Source organism: Megalobrama amblycephala, linkage group LG9, assembly GCF_018812025.1.
Source record: "Megalobrama amblycephala isolate DHTTF-2021 linkage group LG9, ASM1881202v1, whole genome shotgun sequence".
Taxonomy (NCBI): domain Eukaryota; kingdom Metazoa; phylum Chordata; class Actinopteri; order Cypriniformes; family Xenocyprididae; genus Megalobrama; species Megalobrama amblycephala.
In genome coordinates this window covers 36,921,765-36,947,184 of record NC_063052.1, presented here as the reverse complement: position 1 = coordinate 36,947,184, position 25,420 = coordinate 36,921,765, and the positions used below count along the sequence as shown (strand labels likewise).

The 25,420-nt window shown below is 37.4% G+C and overlaps 1 protein-coding gene across 2 annotated transcripts; it reads right to left on the bottom strand.

The window, feature by feature from the left end:
* Positions 1-1,520: 1,520 nt before the first annotated feature.
* Positions 1,521-25,420, bottom strand: zgc:86598 (STKc_CK2_alpha domain-containing protein). Of its 2 annotated transcripts, XM_048203643.1 has the most exons (14): positions 25,281-25,420; positions 20,648-20,718; positions 15,697-15,827; positions 14,367-14,478; positions 12,828-12,929; positions 12,648-12,698; positions 12,481-12,540; positions 7,648-7,731; positions 7,205-7,315; positions 6,914-7,015; positions 4,137-4,237; positions 3,904-4,052; positions 3,448-3,537; positions 1,521-1,910 (listed from the first exon to the last, which is right to left on the bottom strand). In XM_048203643.1, exons 3-14 carry the CDS (start codon positions 15,795-15,797, stop codon positions 1,792-1,794), a joined length of 1,182 nt encoding a protein of 393 aa, XP_048059600.1. In that variant the 5' UTR covers positions 15,798-15,827; positions 20,648-20,718; positions 25,281-25,420; the 3' UTR covers positions 1,521-1,791. The 2 variants fall into 2 exon arrangements, with proteins under 2 accessions (XP_048059600.1, XP_048059601.1); XM_048203644.1 differs by lacking the exon at positions 12,481-12,540.

Here is a 25,420-nt window from a genome sequence, read left to right as displayed (position 1 = left end):
ATGAATATAAATTATTTCATGCCAAAGTTGTTAAAACATACATAATAATGACATACTATTGTCACAGTTTAGTCCAATATCTATTTTAATATTTCACAGCGAAAGAGAGTGATCTGGAAAAATGTTCTGATGTCAATATGTATAGACCAGTGTGTTCATTGAGCAGATGGGTTTTCGTTTGTTGTTTTTTACTTTGTATAAGTTAAAATACAGAATTATCTACTTTATTTTTTAGTATTGTGCTCATTTTTAAAAGATGCCTTAAGTGTTATTTTATTCTAGCCTTTGGATTTCTGTAGTTTTGCTCAAGTTTATGACGCCCTCCAGTGTTTATTCATGAAACATCACGAGCTTCTTGGTTTCCAGCAGTGATGGAGGATGGGATGAGTTCAGGATAAAAATCAAACTCTTATTATTGCTGCAGTATATAACAAGCATACTCTGTACATGTGTACAGTGTGAAAGATTTATCTGGATGACCCATTGTATTTGCCCAAATGTGCAGTAAAAGGAGGTCAATAATACCGGAGTCAACTAAATAAATAAGTTGAACATTATATGTTGCATATCACATTTGTTTTGCTCAGCTTGTAAAGCAATTGAATAGTTATAATCAAACACAGATGTTAGGGTAAACAAAATGTAATATTTTTTCATCCAATTAAAGTGTTTAACTTGTTTACAGTAAATGCATTGTCTGCTGTTTTTTTTTAGTTACTTTTCAGTACACCTCATTAAGCATATGCCACTTAGTACTGCAAGAATATTAAATCTTTGAATATTAAAGTGAAAACGAATATTAAGGGTGCCGTATTCCATTTAGGGCCTAGATGCAACGATTTAGGACAGAGGACCAAATTCTTTGTAGCAATGATTTCTGAGGTTCTTTACAGTCATTGTCAAACAGCTGTATGTCTGCATTAAGCGTTTCATTCAGGAATTCCTTCAATCCTTCAGTTCTCCAGTACTATTCCTCAATTGTTTTCTTCATTTTTGGCCCATTGAGCTTTTGAGACCCATGTTCTTGTTGTAATGTCATAACAGCAAAATGCAGTCCACATGTGTGAAGGAGATTTTACTCTTTCTGTATTTATGATGTTAGGTAGAGCTCCTCTAGCACATAGGCCAAGACTCTACGTGTGTTGCATTTGTCACGGCAGTGGTTATCCATGAACTGTTTATGTTCATGTACCATGTTATTCAATGTTATAGTACTTCAGAAATGTCTTTGTCAGCACCATAAGAGCTGTAAATCAAGTGAACCAGACTTCTTCCACAAAAGTCTCTTTTGTAACCTGATTTACATATTAAACTCCCATCTCATCATTTGAAGGATCAAGCTAAAGTGCACATAATAGCAAAGAGAAATAGTCAGTAGAACAGTGAAAATAACTGGTGATATATGTGCGCACACACACACACACACACTTTCTCAAATCTTAAACTCTCCAAACTAGTATCTTAACTGTAATCTTATCAGCAAATGCACATGCTGTTCAAATAACAAATGGAAGCCAATGTAGGGACATATAAAATAAATTTTATTATCCATTTTTCTGAATTTCTACACTGTAGTGGCTTCTATATAGACACCATCAGGAAAGACTGCCGGACACTGACACAACATAACTGTCTGCTGTGTGTCCGAGCTCCAATATATAATTATTGTATGGAAAAAAAAGAAAAAAAAAAAAAACAAGAAAAAAAAAGAAACCTAGTTTAGTCTCTCTTTTGTTTGTTTACACTCAACATAAAAACGTGGCCCAGGGCAGAGGGAGCGTGAGAGTGTGTTCAGGGCTGGGCGCCGGCGGCTGCAGCAACCTGTGTGGCAAGAGCACTGGGAGACGAGATGACAGGAGAACCTGCGATGTTGGCCATCGGCTGGGATGAGGACATGGATGTGACGCCTCCTACAGGGAAACAAACACAATCAGCATTTAGAAGCAAACACACTCGCAATGTGTCAAGGATCAGCTGACACCATACACAAACACAAGAAAGAAGCTTGTTTGCCTGAAGACCTGCAGATCAATGCCTTTTAATAACCATGAAAACATGTCTGAGTCACAGAAAAATACTTTTGATTTTGTAATCTTAAAGGGATACTCCACCGTTTTTTCATATTAAACTATGTTATTCCCTTAACTAAGACGAGTTGATACATACCTCTCTCGTCTCAGTGCGTGCACTAAATCGCTCTGTCTTGCGGCGAAACTTTGTTAGCACTTAGCTTAGCCCAGTTCATTCAATAGGGGCCAAGCAGAGAAGCTACCAAACACCTCCACGTTTTCCCTATTTAAATACAGTTACTCGAGTAGTGTAACTCGACCTAACGTTGCGCTTTTCTAAGCGTGTAAAATGGATAACTATATTGTATGGCGGAATACCATAGCAAGTGCTCAGGAGTTTGATGCTCTTTGATTTGGCGCAGTAATATCTTCACTCATGAAAAGTCCTCTCACCGGCCCCCGCTCCCTCTCCTCCTCCCTCTCATTTCCGTCAGTAGAACCAACGTGACTTTTACCACCTGTGCTATTAGCAAACTGCAAGATATCATTTGCAATGGCGGACTTTGTAGATGATTATGACTTGTTTGTAGCGGACCCAGAGCCATATCTGTTTGAACCCGAGTACACGGAGGAGGAATTAGCTCTTATGGACCGCGAGAGGGAAAAAAGATACGAACCAGAACAGACCGGAGCCGGCGAAAGAACACGGGCAAACAGCAATTGGTGGTGCAAGTGTGACTGTTGCGAACAGCAACGGTGTTTTTGGATTCTTGTTCAAAGCAGCTAACCAAGCTCTCCGCTGTATGTGGTGAGTTGGAATTCTGTGAAACATGACGCCACTATATACCTTCTCCTTGTTATCACAACCCTTTACGATGCACGTTATAACCATGATTGTCCACAAACTATCTTCCTACAACCTGATACTTCGTCAACTCTGCTCAAACTATTACTACTGGTGCAGGTCACGTTGGTTCTATTGACGGAAATGAGAGGGAGGAGGAGAGGGAGCGGGGGCCGGTGAGAGGACTTTTCACGAGTGAAGATATTACTGCGCCAAGTCAAAGTGCTCCCGAGCACTTGCTATGGTATTCCGCCATACAATATAGTTATCCATTTTACACGCTTAGAAAAGCGCAACGTTAGGTCGAGTTACACTACTCGAGTAACTGTATTTAAATAGGGAAAACGTGGAGGTGTTTGGTAGCTTCTCTGCTTGGCCCCTATTGAATGAACTGGGCTAAGCTAAGTGCTAACAAAGTTTCGCCGCAAGACAGAGCGATTTAGTGCACGCACTGAGACGAGAGAGGTATGTATCAACTCGTCTTAGTTAAGGGAATAACATAGTTTAATATGAAAAAACGGTGGAGTATCCCTTTAATTATAGTTTGTAATTCTCAATTCAAGCATGATTCTAGGAGGGAGTCGCATGACTGACCTGTGATCATACTGGACGTGCTGACTGGAGTGGAGCCAGTGGACAGTCCTGAAGTGGAGCCCATCCTCGCCTGGTCCTTCACAATGGGATCTGACATGAGACGTGCACAGTGATATGAATCATTCATATTCAGATCATAAACCTTTCATTTCAAATGAGCGAGCAAATCCTGTTTCCACATGACACATTTTATCACAATACTGACATAATATTTCAAAAGCCAACTTGCAATCTGATGCACATTTCTGTATACATGTGCATTAATGTATGCAGGTGTGCAAGGTATTTTTGAATCGGATTGGGATATAGGTTGGTTGGATGTTTTAACGTCATGCCAGCTTCCTTGCCTGTTTAATGCGTTTGAGATACTGGACTCTGGCATGAGGAGCATAGCAGGTGATCTTCGTAGCAATTAAGGTTTATGCGGATGAAATGCCAGAGAGAGCAGACACTCACAGAAATAAGGGTGCTCCATGGCCTCGCGGGCGGTGAGGCGAGCTTGGTGGTCGTAACGCAACAGTTTGTCCAGGAAGTCCAGAGCTTCGGTACTGACCAGATGCTGGTTCTCGCTGTGGACAAACCGTTCCCACCTTTTCCGGGAATGTCTGGATAAAGAGAGAGTTTTAGTAAAATTCTTAAAGTGAGGTCAAAGTATTACATGCATCAACAAACCACACATCCCAACGTACCTTCCCAAAATGTCATTGAACCGTGGGTCGAGCTCAATGTTGTATTTGTCGATGTAGTCGTAGAGGTCCTCTGTGCCCAGGACTTTGGCAATCCGTACAAGCTGGACAAAGACACAGTACTGGTCAAAAACAGCAGAGGGCAGCAGACACCACACATCTAACAGATCAAACCAGCTGACGTATTTTTTAGGCCATCCTGAAGTCAGCATCACCCTGGTTCCCTCCACAAAAACCCAACAGGATTTTTACATTGGCTTTTGTATTTTTGCTGAAAATAAGCTCTGTGATCAACAAAACTTTATGATTCGTGCATGTTTCGTTCATCATGATAACCTTCACAAATTTAGACAACTTTTATGAATTTTGAAGCCTAAATACAACTAAACTACACAACTACACCACGGTCGCACAATGTCCGTGTCACCATTAAGCTCCTTCAGTCTTTATTTAAAACACATTTTCTCCTCAAGTTTAAGTTATAATAGTTTGCAAGTGTGTGATTGTAAACACAACAAGGCTGTGACAGTGGACTACTGAGTAGATGAGATTTAAAGGGTTAGTTCACCCAAAAATGAAAATTCTGTCATTTATTACTCATCCTCATGTCGTTCCACACCCATAAGGACCTTTGTTAATCTTCGGAACACAAATTAAGGTCTTTTTGATGAAATCTGAGGGTTTCTGTCCCTCCATTGACAGCTACGCAACTACCATTTTGACGCTTCAAAAAGTTCATAGAGATCGTAAAACTAATCCATATGAATCCATCGGTTTAGTCCAGATTTTCTGAAGAGACTCAATCTCTTTATATGATGAATTTAGGCTTTTATTCACATATAAACATTGATCAGCGAACAAACAGAAGCTCAAACCAACCTGAATGATACAGGAAAACAAACCACTAGCAGAAGTAACAAACGTAACATGAGAATGAACCTCGTTGGTTCTTGCGGAAGCTCAAACGTGATGCGTAACACGAGAATGAACCTCACTGGTTCTTGCGGAAGCTCAAACGTGATGCGTACCACGAGAATGAACCTCATTGGTTCTTGAGGAAGCTCAAAGGTTCTGCGTAACACGAGAATGAACCTCATTGGTTCTTGAGGAAGCTCAAAGGTTCTGCGTAACACGAGAATGAACCTCATTGGTTCTTGCGGAAGCTCAAACATGATGTGTAACACAAGAATGAACCTCATTGGTTCTTGCGGAAGCTCAAACATGATGTGTAACACAAGAATGAACCTCATTGGTTCTTGAGGAAGCTCAAAGGTTCTGCGTAACACGAGAATGAACCTCATTGGTTCTTGCGGAAGCTCAAACATGATGTGTAACACGAGAATGAACCTCATTGGTTCTTGCGGAAGCTCAAACATGATGTGTAACACAAGAATGAACCTCATTGGTTCTCGCACATCAAGCAAACATGCTTGATCATCTTTTTACCACAACTGATGTGAGTTGATGAATGTTTATATGTGAATAAAAGCCTAAATTCAATCTGTTCATCATATAAAGTGATTGAGTCTCTTCAGAAAATTTGGACTAAACTGCTCAATTCATATGTACGATCTCTTTCTGAAGTTTTTGAAGTGTCAAAGTGTCAGCTGTGTAGCTGTCTATGGAGGGACAGAAATCAAAAAGATCTTCATTTGTGTTCCAAAGACGAACGAAAGTTTTACAGGTTTGAAACGACATGAGGGTGAGTCATTAATGACATAATTTTCATTTTTTGGGTGAACTGACCCTTAAATGTTCCGAAAATATCTTGAGTTTGTCTTAACCAGAAACGTTATTTTAGGCATTTAACCAAAAATCCATTCAAAAAAAACCCATTGACTTCAGGACGATGGAACCGGAAGTGGTTTTGGCCTAAAAATTGTCATTATAATTATAAATTTATTACTATATAATCATATATTATAATAATATATTTTATATTATAATTCATGTAGTTATGAGTATGCGAAGTATGTACTGCACTTTAATTTTTGAAGACACTGGGACAAACTACAACATCATCTTGATAACATCAGAAAGCAGTCACAAATCTTTTTGCTAACACAAGAGATTGTGGGAAATATTAGAGCATAAAATAATCAAACATGCATATTTAAAAAAATATTCCACCATCCAAGAACACTCTCTTAACATGCTATGATTTGAGGCCAGTGTTGAGTAAGTTACTCTAAAAAAGTAATAACTAGCTACTAATTACATCTTCAACAGTGTAATTAGATTACTATACCAATTACTCTCTTTAAAAAGTATTGTATTGGATTACTTAATGACTTTCTAAATCCCATATCAACCTCGACCTGTTGAACAGTACAAGGAAAGACACAATACTGCACTTTTGATTCTTTTAAATAAACAATATACAATTACATAAATTAATCTTAAACTGACCAAAGTGTGTAAAGGGAGAAGATTATATTAAAAACATTAACATTTTAACATTAAATATTTATGTTAAATCCACTATTGTTTTATATAGAATTGTTCTATAGTCTCTACAGTATCTAATTCAATTACATCAGAAGTAACACTAATTACATCACAGAAAAATGAAGAGTAATCCCTTACTTTAAGGAAAAATTAGATTACAGTAATTAGATTACTTTGTAATTAATTACACCCAACACTGTTTGAGGCAAATTAATTCGGATAATTCTGAAAAGATGTAGTATATGAATTGTGATTACGCCACAAAAACGGTCACTATAAAGTTGCAAGACAACAGTGAATATTTCAAAAGACCTAAAAGCAGCAGGTCTCACCTGATCATAGTTGTCGTGTCCATGGAAAAAAGGCTCTTTCCGGAAGATCATACTCGCCAACATGCAGCCTAAGCTCCACATGTCTAAACTGTAGTCATACATCTGTGGGACGAAACCAACATGAGCTTCAAAAAGCAGCAAAACTAAACAAACTAGCCAAATGACTTAAACTGTTTCTGCATGTGCATGTTTATTCAAGAGAAGCTTGAACAGATGCTTTTGATGCAAGATTTGTGTCTCATACAACAAACCAAGCACTTGCCTAAAAGTCTTGTTTGTTTCTTGTCTCACCTGATAGTCCACAAGCAGTTCAGGTCCTTTGAAATATCGAGACGCCACCCTGACGTTGTACTCCTGACTGGGGTGATAAAACTCGGCTAAGCCCCAGTCTATCAGACGCAGCTGAACAATAAAACACACCATCAGACAAGAATCAAATGTGAACTCAATCAACAAGGGAATAATTAGTGACTCATAAATCACAATTTGTGATTCACTCAAGCATGTCATAGGAGCGTCACTGTTGATGCAAACTGTACTTTTTAAATTTGATCTAGCTCAAAGTAATCTGCTTGATGTCACGGCAACAAACAAAGCTTCTCTTTTACTGCTGCGATCTCTGATTTGCGATTGGTTCATGTAAGCATGCTCGTCAACATTCAGCCAATCAGATGTGCGGAGTGAGATGGCATAACACAAAGGCTGACGTGAGCGATGACGTGAGCGGGCAGTACCTTTCTGTGTTCATGGTCGATCATTACGTTGTGTGGCTTAACGTCTCGATGCATAATTCCCATACTGTGGCAGTAGTCCAAAGCCTGAGAGAGACACAGAGAGAACCAGACTTTAACACCAGGCTTCTCACACCTTTTGACCAATAAAATATCATTATTTGACCAATCATCATTTAATAGTTTGTTATTACTGGATCATTTAAAACATTTAAAAATAAAAAGATTATAGCTGATGAAATATTTGTATATTAAAAATATTTCATACATTTTATTTTTATACACTTTTTTAATATACTATAGTAAAATATATTGAATGTAAAAAAATATTAATTAAAAAAGGTTGAATATTAAAAAAAATTATAGAATATTAAGAGAATATTCTAATCTTGTAAAATTCAACAGAAAATCAGAATATTTACTAATAATCGCAATGCATGTCTTTAATGTATTTTCTAAAAAAAATTCCATATATATTTTACTTGGCAAGGACGCAGTAAATTGATCAAAATTGGCAAGATTTCTATCTCAAATAAATGCTGTTCTTTTAAACTTTCTATTCAAAGAATCCTGTTTCCACAAAAATCTGAAGCAGCAGCACAACTGTTTTCAATATTGATAATCAGAAATTATTCTCGAGCAGTAAATCAGCATATTAGAATGATTTCTGAAGGGTCATGTGACACTGAAGACTGGAGTAATGATGCTAAAAAAATTCATCTTTGCTTCACAGGAATAAATTACATTTTAAAATATATTCAAGTAGAAATATTTTACAATTTTATAACATAAACATGAGATCCTAATACAAAAGGGGCTGGGAATCAAAGCGTGAAACAGAGGGAGGGAAATGCAGCATGAGTGGTAGAGGTACAGAGGTTAAGTCAGTGGACAGATGCTCTTTCTGCTGCAGTGACGCAGCTTTACCTGATCCAGATTAACACATCTGAACCCATCAGCAGTCAAACATCCATCTGAACTCCAGGATTCCCACACAACTGACTAACAGCAAATGTATATGAACAACATACTAAAATTGCAGCAATTAGATCTTTCTGAGTGGCACTTTGAGCAGGGGCATCAATAGGCCCATTTTAGGAGGGCTTTAGCCCCCCAAAATTTCCACCCAGACCCCCATTAACTCTGTAATAGGTACACTAATTTGTGAACACCTGAGTCCCTTTTAAAACTCAAATGAAATCAGCAGCAGGCTTTGGCTCATCCCCATATTTTATGTGTGTTCTTCAATCCGTAGCAACACAGCACCAGTGTCAAAAGCAGAGGACAATGTGTGTGCATTTATTGATAGATTGTTATGATATCTACATCTGTGTAATTCTTAGTCATAAATGCAGTTTACATAATATGATGCGAGAGCAATTCAAGACGGTTTCCCATACACTGCAAAATCTGGGCTCATTTATTTATTTTATTATATTATGAAATTCCTTTCATCTAAATAGCGACTTTGTGAATTTTCCTACTCTTGCTATACTTCATATTTCAATGCAATAAAAATACTAAAATTTGTTATAATATTAATTTTATAATAAATCCAAAAGCAAAACGTGAAAATAACTACAAAAGGGAGTGGAAATGGCAAATGAGCTAATGAGTGGTCCTCTGCTGCCATCTACTGGTTATAATGGTAATATGTCATTTTCATAAGTGTTTGTTTTCCACCAGGTGACAGAAATCCTCCACTGAAGCATGGCACATTTTCCATGTTATCTCCATGAATAAAAATGATGAATTATATCATATTTAAAGGGTTAGTTCACCCAAAAATTACATTTATTACTCACCCTCATGTCGTTCTACACCCGTAAGACCTTTGTTCATCTTCGGAACACAAATTAAGATATTTCTGATAAAATCCGATGGCTCAGTGAGGCCTCTATTGACAGCAAGATAATTAACACTTTCAGATGCCAGAAAGCTACAAAAAACATATTTAAAACAGTACGTGTGACTACAGTGATTCAACCTTAATGTTATGAAGTGACGAGAATACTTTTTGTGCACCAAAAAAGATAAATAAATAAATAAATAACAATTTCAACAATATCTAGTGATGGCTGATTTCAAAACACTGCTTCAAGCTTTGAAGCTTTACAAATCTTTTGTTTCGAATTGCATATCAAACTGCCAAAGTCACATGAACTATTGAAATTTTGAAACACTTATGATCTGTAAAGCTTTGAAGCTTCATGAAGCAGTGTTTTGAAATTGGCCATCACTAGATATTGTTGAAAAGTCATTATTTTGTTTTTTAGGTGCACAAAAAGTATTTGTCGCTTTATAATACAGTAATAATACAGCTTAGCTGTTAGGATTCTTTAGAGATATAATTTTCCAGCAATTCTGCTTAATCAATTACCAAAGAATGTCAAAAGTATTCAGGAAAATAAGATTTTCTTATCGAGGTGATAAAATGTTGTGTAGCAAAAATGAGTACACCCTCCTAAAAGTTACTAAATAAAACTAAATAAAATTTTTCTGGTGTAAGATTAAGGCAATGTTTGATCAACAGGCAAGTATGTTGAACCAAAACATTTAAAGAGAAGTCACTTCTTGAAAATTAAAAGGTCTCATGAGACCGAATCAATCATTTTGGATCTAACAGCATCCAAAATGTTCTGGTGTTGCTAGAGGAGGAGTACAGTGAGAAGTGCCTGGTTCCCACAGTAAAGTTCAGTGGTGGTAAAGCTCTTATATAGGGATGAATGAGTGCTGAAGGTGTGAGGGAGTTGTGCTTTATCAATGCTGTCATGAATTCCCACACCACTGTGTAATTTAATACACAAACTTGAAACAAACTTGTTACCCTTACCCATTCCCTGCATTGTTAGGCATTTTTTCAACATGACAATGAGGATATGCATTCTCCCAAGGTGAAACACCTTCTGTGGACATGTATTGCACTCTATCTTAACACTCGAGCGCCTGTGGGGGATTCTGTAGAGACGAGTTGAACAACACTCCCCATTAAAGATCAGGGCATTTAAAGAGCTCATCATCCAGGAGTTAAAGGTCCTGTTCTTCGTGATCCCATGTTTCAAACTTTAGTTAGTGTGTAATGTTGTTGTTAGAGTATAAATAAAATCTGTAAAATTTTAAAGCTCAAAGTTCAATGCCAAGCGAGATATTTTATTTAACAGAAGTCGCCTACATCGAACGGCCAGTTTGGACTACATCCCTCTACTTCCTTCTTTAATGACGTCACTAAAACAGTTTTTTGACTAACCTCCGCCCACAGGAATACACAAGAGTTGCGTTTGTAGAGTGTGTTTGTCGCCATGTCGTCGAAACGCTGTTATTTTCATAACAGGTCTGATTCCGGCTCAAATTGATAGGGTAAAATTAAAGACATGTTTACAATAACACTGAGCGCGTGCATCTCCACGTTATGGTGAGAGGCGTGACCTTTCCGGGCAAGATGCGCTAAACTGCTGTCGAATCACAACACAGGAACCGCTGGCACAATCAGAACTCGTTACGTATTTCTGAAGGAGGGACTTCATAGAACAAGGAAGTCATCAGCCCGTTTTTATGACAGTGGAAACAGCGGTATACAGATAAGTAAATTATGTGAAAAATACTGTGTTTTTTTACACGCGAAACATGAACACATGTTATATTGCACACTATAAACACAATCAAAGCTTCAAAAAACCATGAAAAACGGGACCTTTAAGCAGGACAGATGTGACAATTTGTCATGAGCTTGTACACTCCCACTGCCAAGAAGGGTCAGAGCAGTATATTCAAAATTATGGAGGGCATACTAAGTACTAGAATATCATACATTTGTTGAATTAAATCTAGGGTGTACTCATTTCTGTAATCCTTAATTTAAACAAAATTGGCTAATTTGCTTATTTTATGGCTATTAATGACATATATTTCTCAGTTGTTATTATGTATATGTTTAATACATTTTAGTTTTGCCATCTTTCCATGAATTGTATTAGTGATCATAAAGAAAATACATCTTTTGTATTTGTTCAGAGGCGGTGTACTCATTTATGCTGTGCACTATATTAAGGTTGAACCACTGTACTCACATGAACTGATTTAAATATGTTTTTAGTACCGTTCTGGGCATCTGAAAGTGTTAATTATCTTGCTGGCAATGGAGGCCACCCTGAGCCATCGGATTTCATCAACAGTATCTTAATTTGTCTTCCGAAGATGAATGAAAGTCTTACGTGTTTGGAAAAACACGAGGGTGAGTAATTAATGACATCATTTTCATTTTTGGGTGAACTAACCCTTTAAATTTAATTTTACTGCACAAACATTACATGTGTTGAAAAAAATACCTGAATAAATACTTCATAAATATTTTACCCACAATCTAGACAATTACAGTAATATAAGTTTATTGAATATTAATGAATCTTAGCTTGTTATTCAAAATGATTAGAAATTAATTCAATATTCAAGGATTAGCTTGATGGATAGTGTAGAACCTACTGTATTGTTCATGCCTACCCTAATATACAAATGATATATTAAATTATTTTTTTTTAAGTCATACCCTCATTGAGGGCTGAGCCCCCCCTAATATTGAAATCCTAGAATCGCACCTGACTCAGAGTGTGTGAGAGCTGCACAACTAGTGGCATCAAACAAATGCGGAAAGTGGCCCAATGGGGTTCAACATGACAACTACATTGGTTCAAGATGGGGAGAGTTTGAAACAGATTGGAAAAATACAGGTACGATAAAAAGGGCATAAACAAAACTAATATTTAGGTACAAGAGGTCACAGACTTGAGATACTCTGGAGTTTCTGTCAACAGCTTTAAGATGATATCTGAAGGAACTTACCTTTAGGATCTCGTACATGTAGAACCGAATGTCGTAGTCTGATAGCGTTTGATACAATTGCTGCACGACAGAACAAGCGGATGGTTGAGTTTAAACGAACTGATTTTTTTGTCTTACATTTTGTTGAGGTGGCAGAATTGATTTAGCAGGTAGCAGAAATGATTTACCTTGAAGTCTGTGTTGTTCACATGTTCAAAAACCAGAGCTGGGGTTCGAGACTTCAGGGAAAAACACAAGAGACTTCAGTTAAAGACACATCTGAAACACAAGCTTGATTTCACATGCTGCATTCTCAACAATACAGAGCATTTTTATATCAAACATCATCTTCAAGAAATCCAACCAACCACTGGATCCTTGACAATGTCTAGAAGTGTGATGATGTTGGGGCCGCCTCTCAAATTCTCCAAAATTTTGATTTCCCGCTTGATTTTCTTCTTCTTTACTGGCTGCATATGGAAAGAAAAACAAAACGAGCAACACAAAACCATTAAGGACAACATAAAACTGCATTTGCAACACATTTAACTTCCATAATGTGAAATTTCAGAGATAAAGAGAATAGAGCTGAATAATAACACCTTTTTTTTAGAGCTACTTTACAGCAGAACTTGAATTTGTCTCATATTTGAAGAAATTAGCATTTTCCTGTTTATTATTGTGAAGCTTAGGGCTGATTAGGGCCGATTTTAAATCGATTCTCATTTTGAAAAATTAACACATTTTGATAAATATATGCACTATATTAAATATTCCTTATATATTTTTACTTGACCGGTTCCTCAATATATTCATATATGTTTGAATAAATGTATCATTAAAACAAGTTATGACAGCCATCATTTAAATGTTTATATTTAAAAAAATGAATTAGAGAAGAAACAATTATGTAATTAAAAAGTTATTATAAAAACTGCCTGATGTGCAATTTAAATATTTGTATAGAAATCATTTGTTAATTTTAACAGGATTTTCCTTGAGAATAACTGACATATACTGTACGTGATATATCCAAATGAATCAATATCAAATCAAAATGAGTCAAAATCGGAATTGAACCGAATCACAAGCTTGTGACTCGAAAACGAATCAAATCGTGAAATTTGTGTCAATGCCAAGCCCTAGTAGAGCTGCTTTGAAACGGTCTGTAGTGTATAAAGTGGTATATAAATAAAGGTGAACTGACATGATTGGATTATTGGTTAATGTTTTGTTTTTTCACAAACATGGCACTGGTTACATCAGGAAACAGCGTTGGAGAAGGTTATTTCATTTTGATAATGGGTTTTGAGGAGGAATGGAACAAGCTGGACTCGTATCGCCACAAGTACCATGAATCAGAGCTCCAAAGTAAAGTATTTTATTAAGAAAGTAAATAAGCTCAATTTCAATTTCATCTTGTATTGAAGTACAGACAAGTTTGACGCAACGACATCTGATCTAACTCCGTCTAGACTCAATCTGTGCAGCTTCATCCTTCGTGTCTCCAGGTAGGGGAAGTTCATTATACACGACTGGCTACATTACGGGACAACGGCGCTAATCTTCAAAACTATTTATCACTTAGCTTGAAAAGAAGCTCTCAGCTCGTCGGGTGTTATCGCTAGAATCTAGAGCTCTCTCTGGTTTAGAGGAGGAGGGGGCGAGGAAGGAATTCGACAGGCGCCCATTCATCTGAACGCTGGCCAGCAGCTTCTGGTTTCGATACCATCCACTGCCTTCCATAACGTAAACAAGCTTATCTCAGCATACGTTCTCGTCAACGACTCGGAAAATGAGAACCTGGATAGCACGTGAAGTCTAAGGGTCTTCCCAACCTGAACCCAACTTCACGGATTGCTCGCCAGAACGCCTTTAAAGCTGGCTGGGACAACATCGCTCTTCACCTTGAGTATTTTGACGACTACTTTCTCGTTGTTTGTGATGTTGATGGCTTCAAACACTTCGCTGTATTTTCCTCTGCCGAGTTTCCGCACCAGCTGGTAGTCATCTTGATTCCTGTTGACAAGACCGACAGCTGTTATTACAAGTGCAAATGAAATGCCGATCCAGACGAATAAAGACGTCAGCGCTGTATCCCTACAGAGATATACTTCACACAATCCTCTGCAAACTCTGACAAATGAATGAAAACTAACAAGATACTTAATATTTGATCATTAAACATGCAAAGTGTTCGAACTAATGAATCAAACACCATTAAGCTTGCAATTACCATAGTGTTTCTGAACAATAATGCCCTCAAGACTGTTCGGTTCAATTCAGTTGCATTTAATTGAGATTAAATCTGCCCTAAACACACAATTGAGAATCAGCATCTTTGCGAGAGAAAAAGCACATCTTGTGATATATATATATATATATATATATATATATATATATATATATATATATCTCTCTCTCAATATATGACTGTTCTGGCACAACCCTACCCCTTTCAGAGTTTGTTAATGAATCATTCAGAGCAATTTGTGAACCTGTAACACTGATTTATTCACAAAAAAGCCCATTCAAAAGAACAGTTCACTCACAAATCAGACAATCGCTATGGATTGTGAAAAAGCTTTACCTTTTTACATTTTTTTTGTCTCTTCTGCTCACCAAGGCTGCATTTATTTGATCAAAAATACAGTAAAGATAGTGATATTGTGATATTATACAGTGATATTGTGAAAGATTATTGCCATTTTCTATGTGAATATATTTTAAAATGTAATTTATTCCTGTGATCAAAGCTGAATTTTCAGCATCATTACTGCAGTCTTCACTGTTATATGATAATTCAGAAATCATTCTAATATGCTGATTTGCTAGTAATTTCTGATTATTATCATTGTTGAAAACAGTTGTGCTGCTTCATAATTTTGTGGAAACTTTATATATTCTTTTCAGCATTCTTTGATGAATAGAAAGTTCAAAATAACAGCATTTTACTTCCCCCAAACTTCTGAACGGCATTGTATATTTATTATAGAAATTTTCCTGACTTTTCCAGGCTTGGAAGACACTATTAAAACATTAATACATTTTTCCATGACCATGATAATCCTGTAATTTCCTTAATTTTTGTGATCTTTGACCATCCAGAAGTCTTGTGACTGCATAAATACAGACCTTGCATCATTTCACAAAACCAGCTAATATCAAGCCATTCATTCTCACATCAAAATCACGCACTGTCATCACACGCTGAACAAAATCTGTCTCAGCACTCACCCCCACTCTACGACGTGAGATTCATAGTCCCAGTATTCCCGCGGTCTCTGTGTGTTGACGTCTGGATAAACGCGGGATCGACTCGTGACAGGGCCGGACATGATCTGTGTGTGTGGCTGCGCCTGTCAGGGCTGAACACACGCACATGCACGCACACGCACACGCACACACACACACACACACACACACACACACACACACACACACACACACACACAAAACAATCAATACAAGGACAGAACAATCAGGCCGACGCACATCGATAACATTGACTGCAATGTAATGCTCAGGGCCTGAAATATGTGGCCTCATTTGCACATGGACAAACAAAAGGAAAGAAAAGTCTACAACTGTGATGTTTGGCTTTACAGGCTCCCGCCCACGACACGGACCCCTGACTGTCTTGATAAATTGGATTAAGGTTCTGAAACTCTGCCCAAGAGGAAAGTTTTAATCTAGATGCAAGCAGACCGAAGAAGACTCGACCACCGCAGTCCAAAAGGTGTCAGCACATTCTTTCAGGGTTGAAAACACATGCACATTTATATAAAAAAAAAACACACAAGATGGCTTAAGGACACAATTCCATTTTCTCGTCGGCTTTCTATTCTAATCTGATTAATTAGAGTTGCAGGTGACACTTTACAATAAGCTCTCATTTGTTAACAAGTTAACAACATACATTCTTAACTTCCCTGTAGGCTCTTCACAATGAAAACGCAGCAGCTTTGCCACATTAAAATAGAAATCAGTTTTACAAGAGCTTTGTATGTCTCATCATATTTTAAAACAGGAATTTCCTGTTTAATAAACCATGGAATCAGTGCTGTAAAGAAAACTGGCCTGCAGAACCCTAGTGTGATTAGATTTCACTCATGTCTGTTCTACTGTAATTTCATTTAACTAGTTGAAAGGGAAACCAAATCATCCTTATTCCACCCCTAACTCCATTGTGAAGTCATACTGCACACGATTTAGAACAGAATTTGCTTAAAATCCATTGGGAGTGAAAAATCAAACATCTTTGGCCTGCTCATATAATCATTAAAAGGATAACTTCACTGATTTTCAACCAGCTTTGTATTGTTCAAATGTCAGAAACATATGTAAATAAACAATGTGTACTCTTTCTCTCTGTTAACCTGCACCCAGATGTCCTCATGAACAGTGTCGGGGAAAGTTACTTTCAAAAAAGTAATGCGTTACAATATTGTGTTACTCCCTAAAAAAGTAACTAATTGTATTACATTGTTACTTTTTATGGAAAGTAATGTGTTGCATTACTTTTTCTCAGCTGGGCTTGCTTGTTTGCTTTTTAATAAAAAAAAAAGGTTTTGGCAAATGTAAAGGCCCTTCACATCAATAAAGCCCAGAACACACCAAGCCAACGCCGACTACCAACTAGCGGCGACGAAAGCAGACTTGCAGGGTTGGCTCACGTCGGCAGCGTCTGGGTCCAAAGTTGCCCAGCCACAACAAACTGACGCTCGACACCCGACGGCCAAGTAGCACATCCGTTCGCCGCCTGCATAAGAAGAAATGCCTTTCCGTATCAGCAGGTGGCAGTAGCTGAACAGCCAATCAGGATGATCAGATGGACCGACTGACCGACGAGCTACGACGACGAAAAAAAGCAGACGAGGACCAACTTCAGCCGATGGTGCGGAACACAGAGAAAACTTAGTTGGCTGAGGAACAAACTGCCCGACCATCGGCTTGGTGTGTTCCAGGCTTAAAGGGTTGGTTCAGATATTTTTGATTAAATCCGATGGCTCGGTGAGGCCTGCAATTTTACTTCCTCACTCAAGATCCATAAAGGTACTAAAAACATATTTAAATCAGTTCATGTGAGTATGGTGGTTCTACCTTAATATTATATAGCAACGAGAATATATTTTGTGTGCCAAAAAAAACAAACAAACGCCTTGACTTAATATCTAGTGATGGCTGATTTCAAAACACACTGCTTCATGATGCTTCGGAGCTTTACAAATGAAATCAGTGGTTCGGAGCACCAAAGTGACGTGATTTCATCAGTTTGGCGGTTTGATACGTGATCCGAATCACTGATTCAACTCAAAACATTCATAAAGCTCCGAGCAGTGTTTTGAAATCGGCATCACTAGACATTGTTAAGATAAGTCGTTATTTTGTTTTTTTTGACGCATGAAAAATATTCTCGTAACCCACACTCTGAAGACAGAAAAAATGCATCCATCCATATAAAAAAAAAAAAGAAAAAAGTAATCCATATGGCTCCAGGGGGTTAATAAAGGCCTTTTGAAGCGAAGGGAAGTGTTTTTGTAAGAAAAATATATCCATATATAAAACTTTATAAATTCATATATACAAGCTTCCAGCAGACGACCGTACGCATATTGCACACGTCAATTTGGGCGGAATAGCAACCTTTAACCCGAACGCAATGACGAATGTGGAGGCGAAGAGGAGAGAGCAAAACAAAACACTAGTCACAAATTAGAAGTCTAAAACGAGAAATTTTAAAGAGAAATGTCGGAGAATTTCGATATAAGAGAAGAGGAGCTTGAGTTTGTTGCCCAGTTGTATTTGTTTGAACCGCGAGAGGCGTCTAAACTTGCGATACTCCCACATTCTGCGTCATACATCGCGTCAGAGGATTACTCATTTGCCACAAATCAATTTGCGCATTCTCCACAGGAAGCTCGTTATTCGAATTTATAAAGTTTTAAAGTGTCTTCAGAATGTGGGTTACCATTCAGAACCATAATAAACCTTGGAGGACTAAGGATATTTTTAAATTATCTCGGATTGTGTTCGTCTGAAAGAAGATTGTCATATAAACCTAGGATGGCTTGAGGGCGAGTAACTCATGGGATAATTTTCATTTTTGGGTGAACTATCCCTTTAAATATGTTTTTAGTACCTTTATGGATCTTGAGAGAGGAAGTACCATTGCTGTCTATGAAGGCCTCACTGAGCCATCGGATTTAATCAAAAATATCTTAAAGGTCCTGTTTTTCGTGGTTTTTTGAAGCTTTGATTGTGTTTATAGTGTGCAATATAACATGTGTTCATGTTTCGCGTGTAAAAAAAAACACAGTATTTTTCACATAATTTACTTATCTGTATACCGCTGTTTCCACTGTCATAAAAACGGGCTGATGACTTCCTTGTTCTATGAAGTCCCTCCTTCAGAAATACGTAACGAGTTCTGATTGTGCCAGCGGTTCCTGTGTTGTGATTCGACAGCAGCTTAGCGCTCCTTGCCCGGAAAGGTCACGCCTCTCACCATAACGTGGAGATGCACGCGCTCAGTGTTATTGTAAACATGTCTTTAATTTTACCCTATCAATTTGAGCCGGAATCAGACCCGGTGATTGGACTGCGGGATGAAAATAACAGCGTTTCGACGACATGGCGACAAACACAACCTACAAACGCAACTCTTGTGTATTCCTGTGGGCGGAGGTTAGTCAAAAAACTGTTTTAGTGACGTCATTAAAGAAGGAAGTAGAGGGATGTAGTCCAAACTGGCCGTTCGATGTAGGCGACTTCTGTTAAATAAAATATCTCGCTTGGCATTGAACTTTGAGCTTTAAAATTGTACAGATTTTATTTATACTCTAACAACAACATTACACACTAACTAAAGTTTGAAACATGGGATCACGAAGAACGGGACCTTTAATTTGTGTTCCGAAGATGAACGAAGGTCTTACAGGTGTAGAACGACATGAGGGTGAATAATAAATGACATTATTTTCATTTTTAGGTGAACTAACCCTTTAAGCCTCAGGCTGAAGGAAATGCAAATTCACATCAGTACAGTAGAGGGCGCAGCTCAAAGTAACCTTTCAGCGGTGCTGCTAATCTCTTACTTCAGAAATAATAAAAAGAAACCCAAATGTGATGTTTAACTAAATTCATTTTTGCTTAGTATGGTTGAATTGGATCAAAGGTCAACAGCAAAAACATTGGTCAATAAAGTGAGATTAAATAAGTATTCATCATGTTCACTCAACACACACAACACCTCTGCACTTATGATTTCTCTCAACATGGGGACAGGAGAGCTGTATCAATAAATTGGAAAACAAAAAGTAACTCTGATATTTTGTTTAAAAGTAATTTGCTACTTTCCTAGTTACTTGAAAAAGTAATGTAATTACTTTTAAAGTGTTACCCAAACACTGCAAAATGCTAACAAATCTATCTTACAGACATTGTATGAATATAGAGCTGATTGTAAATCAGTGAAGTTGCCCTTTAAATGTTAGGGACACAAGATACAAGATACGCAAGATGCCAAAATATCTCCAAAATATCGGTTCCTTAGAAAAGTTGTGTCTTTTGATTAATCACCACTACAACCATGCAACATGCAGACAGACATCTCTAGCATTGCATCACGTTTCATGCTGTTTTTTTTAAAGGTAGTATTGTGTTTTAAAGATGGCTAAAATGTTACACACTATCCATCTGATTTTGAGCATGTCTTATGTAAATGCTGCTCAATAAATGCATCAGATCGGGGTCAAACAAACCTGAAACCTGCCTAATTATACAGGGTTTCCCTAAAACCAATTAATCGACTAGTCATTCAGGCAACTCGCCAACTGGTGAGTTTTAAAAGAATGTAGTTTGGCACGTCCCCATTTATGAATGCTCCAGAAGTCAAGCAGTTATGCTGGAACACAAATACAATGATGTTAAATGACACTCATGGGAGTGTATCATCAGCAACAATGAATAATTTTGTTTTGCCAGATGGGATTTGGGTTTGATCACCATTCCAAAGATTCCTGCCTCCTCAGAAGAGCGCTGAACCTGATCTCACATGATTCACAAAGCCAGTATTCACTAGCAGCCGTTACAGTACCTCAAAGCAGAAATTACATGATCTAATCTACAGATCAAATATGCAGACGTATTTTAGCTCCCCAATGTGTCACATTTAACTCGCACTCACCTTAAACTGTGCTCGTGGGCAGCCTTGGGGAATCTTGAGCTGAGTTTACAAGAGGGTGACAGTCCAAACACCTGTGAGGCAATGCAAAACAAACAACATTAAGTATCACCACTGACGTCAGTATCTGATTTACACAGATGTGGGTTTGTTTGTTTGTATGAACAAACTGTGTGCAGCCAAACCGTGCCACTCGCACAAACCCTCTCAAAGCAACATTTGTGTTGAACACACCAAGTGATGATGCAGTCAAAAACACAATCATAAACATTCATTAGGAAACATTCTCCATCTATGTGTCAGAACTGTGTCAATCTCAGTCACTAGTGCACAGACAGTGATCAAAATGTACAAAGACCTGACCAGGATATAACGGCAGTACTTTTAATATCAAATATTAATACCTGCACAAAAATAATTAATACCGTATACTCTTGTTTTAATCATTCTTATTTTCAATAACGAAGATAAAACAATGAAATAAATTTAAGTGAAATAAGATTTTGGCCTAAATGGTCTGTCATTGTTTTTTCTTTTAGGTTTTATTATCTGGTAGGGCTTTATTTTTTAAAATTGGGACATTAGTTTGGCCGTATCGCTCAGAAACGTGCAAAATAGACTTAAAAACCAACATGAAGAATCGTGATCCTGCCTGAAAAAAAAATCTTGATTCAAATTTTTTTTTTTGCCATATCGCCCAACCCCCGTCTAGTAGTTTTTTACACTAGAATAAAAGGGTCTGTTTTTTTTTTTTCCTTTTTCTTTTTTTTCAACAACAGCATACTAAAAAAGGAAAAGTTGTTCCTTTGTGTTTTTTGCATACAGATGACAATGTTGTCAATATGATCCCCGTTCACACCGATCTGCGAAAATGACTAAAAATGCTGTATTCTACAGCCAGGCCACTAGTTGGCGATGTCACTTTGTAAAGAAACACTACGTGCATATAGACTGAACATGTAATATGCATGTGCATGATGTCACCATTTCAACATATTTGTGTTATTGTAGTATACACAGAGATTATAATGGTATCCAGCGTTTCCCACACATTAATTCAAAATTAAATGGAAGTTAGGCCTGATGCGATATTTAAAGGTGCTCTAAGCGATCCTGGGCGGAGTAACTTCCTGTTGACGTTCGAAGTGCTGTCAAACAAAACAGAGGCTAGCTAGACCCTCCCTCCTCCCTCCTCCTCCTCCTCCTCCCCCTCCCCTCCGTGCTTCCTGAAACAGTCACGAACGCGCATTTAAAATCATTCTTGTAGGTTATTGGCTGGAGCATGTTTATTATGTTAAGTGGGCCAGGCTGTTTGTTTTTATTCGTTTTCGGAGCTTGTGGTAGTGATGTGACGTTTGATACCGAGGCTTCGAAGCTTGTATCAAAAAAATGAAACATCTCACAGTGAAGCACTGTATCGGAGCTTGATTCGTTTTGCCATGACCACGTGATCGGTGACGGCCGAAGCTTCGTTTTCACACACAACCACGTGACTGCTTCGTATTCTGATTCACATAACGTGAACCCTTGCGCAGATGTGAAGTGTCATTTGCTTTTTAGCAAAAGAATGTCATAATACGAATAAATATTTTCATGTTCCGTTTGTATTTATTCCCAGTTCATACTTCATTCTATGACAATCATTTATTTTGATAATATATGCCAAAGCTTGCCTATTTTTCTCCCCAAAATTCATTCAGACTCATTTATTCAAATTGTGTAAGTAAAACGACACGTGAAAGACTTTTTTTCATGTATAATAATAATTTACATTGTTTTCATACGCTTTTCATAGCACAAACTGATTTATTACATGAAACAGCCCAAAAATAGCTGGGTCGTCTGGACGCAAAGGCAGTTTTTTCACCTTTTGACCACAAGATGTCGTTAGTGTGCACCGTGTTGAAAAGCTTCGAGTAATGAACCTTTTTACGATACACTTGAGGGGAAAGCCTCGGTGCTTCGCAAAGCTTCATTTCGCCATCACTAGCTTGTGGCAACTACAGAGACCACGTTTTTTTTTTTTTACAGTGTGTTCAGGGGACAGGCAGCTAGCGGATAGTGAGGAGATATTTGCTGTATGTGACAAAAAATGTTTTGGCCTAAAAACGCATGACATTGCTTAGAGGACCTTTAAATAATTTGATTTATAATTGCGCTCTTTTATATGGCAAAGTGGGAGTCACTGAGCAAAAGAAATAGACTAGCACCAATTAAGTTTTCATGCACTATATTCAAGGTCATCTGAAGCCATTCCATAGCTTCATGTGAGGGACAGAAGAATATGTATCGTTAAATTTAAGTTCAAGAAAACTCGTCTTCCATCCGCTGCAGCTGTCAATCATTCTCTGTTCAGCACTCAAACAGCGTGTCGTGTTCGGTAACGACAGTCAGCATGGTAAAACTCTCCAATACGATATATTCCCATTATAATACTTGATATGTATATAAAGGGCTGTGGATTTGCATAAAATGACTTTATCTTGCTGGAGTTTATTGGTGTTTCTGACTACAGGGTGTCTGTTAGATCAAACAACACTATGAAGGACTATGAATTGGCGTCACACACACAATAACTGGAATTTAAAAGTGAGAAGAAACATATGATTAATAAACTGTTAGATGCAGATATACACAGGGATTCTCTTTGTGCCGTGAATATTTCCATGCGTAGCTCAACTGCGAGTTGTAACTCCATATTGCTTCAAGCACATAAGGGATGTGCGTAAGCGGTTTGTTTGCTGTTTTTTAGCGTTACATATTATCATGGTTTTGCACACTGAATGATTATTAATAGCCTATTTTGTTCCGTCATATCATATCTTGTTGCCCCATTAAAAAGCTGAACAATACATTTAAAATAAACATTTTTAATGGTTTAAATGTATACTCTACATGTTTGACCACTTATGAACTATCATTTAGCATACTATATGTTGTGTACGTGACTAATGTGCCATACCATCAACAATAAATAAAATACTTATAGAGCACAAAACTGTTTACAAGAGAACAAATTTCTTCATTGATCTAGTCACCTAATTTTGCTCTCAGAAAGCAGCAGATCTATCCACTTAAATTTAAAATGTACAACATTTTTCTCCAAAATCTGCCTCCGGACCCCCCCTAGAGCAACCGATGTCCACCCACCACAGTCTCACAAAATCCTGTGGGAAACAATGGTATCGTTTTTAAAAACTTGCACTTTGAAACCCGTTTTCAAAAGTTTGCATTTTTATGCAGCCAAAACGCCATTGTTGTGTAAATGAACGGCCAAAAACACATGAAAAGTTTTCTGTTTTCATTTGAAAATGGTGTTGTGTAAACACCCCCTAATAAGTCTGATCTAAAATGTTGTTTGGCAATATTAAATATACATTTTCTTAATTAAATATGCATAACAGTATTTTCCAGCCACTTGTCACCACAACTTCCTAAAGATCAACCCATATCCAAGCAAAATGAACGGCAGTGGATAGAAAATGAGACTTAACGCAGGATGCGTCTCAAAAAACCTAGTGAGCTGCTTATCTAGATAGCAGATTAGGCATCATAGATGCGCTTCATTCAGGGAGTCTGCACCTTTTATCCAATTTATTTCCATGAATAGGATTTTTTTTAAACATGATTTTATGCAGGCTGCACTCACAAAGACCAATTTATAGCATATGAAATATTTTAGAGCTGAAAAACACATTGATTATTAAAACTTCCTTGACATTTTCAGATCCGTAAAGTTGGCATGAAATGGAAGTTATAGTCTTTTCTTTACTATTGTGACATATACACAATATAAACGTCTTAATACACAATACAAACGTCTTCTGGAAAAAGAAAAAATGTAGGTTGGGACTTCAAATGTGTCTACTATGATGCCTAGATAGTTGACCCACTAGGGTTAATAATTTTGCTTTGGGAACAGTCTCCCTGGATTAAACCATCAAACCAATTTACCACCATCCAGAATGATAGTGAATACTGATAAAATCATTTAATAAATATACATATTATAAATATAAACATCTAAACTCATGCAAGCAAGTTCACCTTTAAAAATGGTTTAAAATAAACGTTTTTCTACCCTTGACTGTCTCAAATTATCCACCAAAATATCATCTGCACCCTCTTCATATAGGATTCAAATACAGGGTGTTAAATATTTAAAGGCTTAATGAAGGTTTTTTACATATTTAAAATGGAATGAGAGGTTAAATAGGAGAATAAGGACTAAAATCAGACATGAAGCTCAAACACTCATTCAGATCAGGATGTAGAGCATCAGTTAGGAGCTAAACTAACAGCCTGTCCTTATTTTACACATTCACAACCACTCAGCTCCTTCATTTTCAGATAAATCTACACTTAAGCACATTTGTGACATAATTTAAATGTGAAACAATTTAAACCCCATCAAATCATCGAGTTTATCTTATATATCATTAGCATATCATCACGTTAGCCACAGCCATGCTAACGATCCATCATCTACACATTACACATTTTTAAAGACACAAGAAGGCTTAATACACAATACAAAACTCCCTCATCGTCCTTGAATTAATCTAAGGATTATGTACATGTTAAAAGTTCCTAAAGAATGGCACAAAGTATTAATAGAAAGGGCGGTTTGTATTACCTCTCAGCTCTGTGTTAATATGGCGGCGGCGAAGTTAGCGCGAGGAGACGCGACGCTCTTCCAGTCCGGCAGGGGGCGCGAAACAGCGGCGCTCTCACTGATACTGGCTTCCGCTCACAGACGCTGGGTTGATTTCTGTC

What these genes read in the sequence shown, in the direction of transcription:
- zgc:86598 (XM_048203643.1), bottom strand. Translation starts at nt 15,797, where the DNA reads ATGTCCGGCCCTGTCACGAGTCGATCCCGCGTTTATCCAGACGTCAAC. An exon ending in TAGTCGTCAAAATACTCAAG is followed by an intron (nt 12,930 to 14,366) that starts GTGAAGAGCGAT and finishes TTCCATATGCAG; the next exon opens with CCAGTAAAGAAGAAGAAAAT. An exon ending in AACTGCTTGTGGACTATCAG is followed by an intron (nt 7,016 to 7,204) that starts GTGAGACAAGAA and finishes TTCGTCCCACAG; the next exon opens with ATGTATGACTACAGTTTAGA.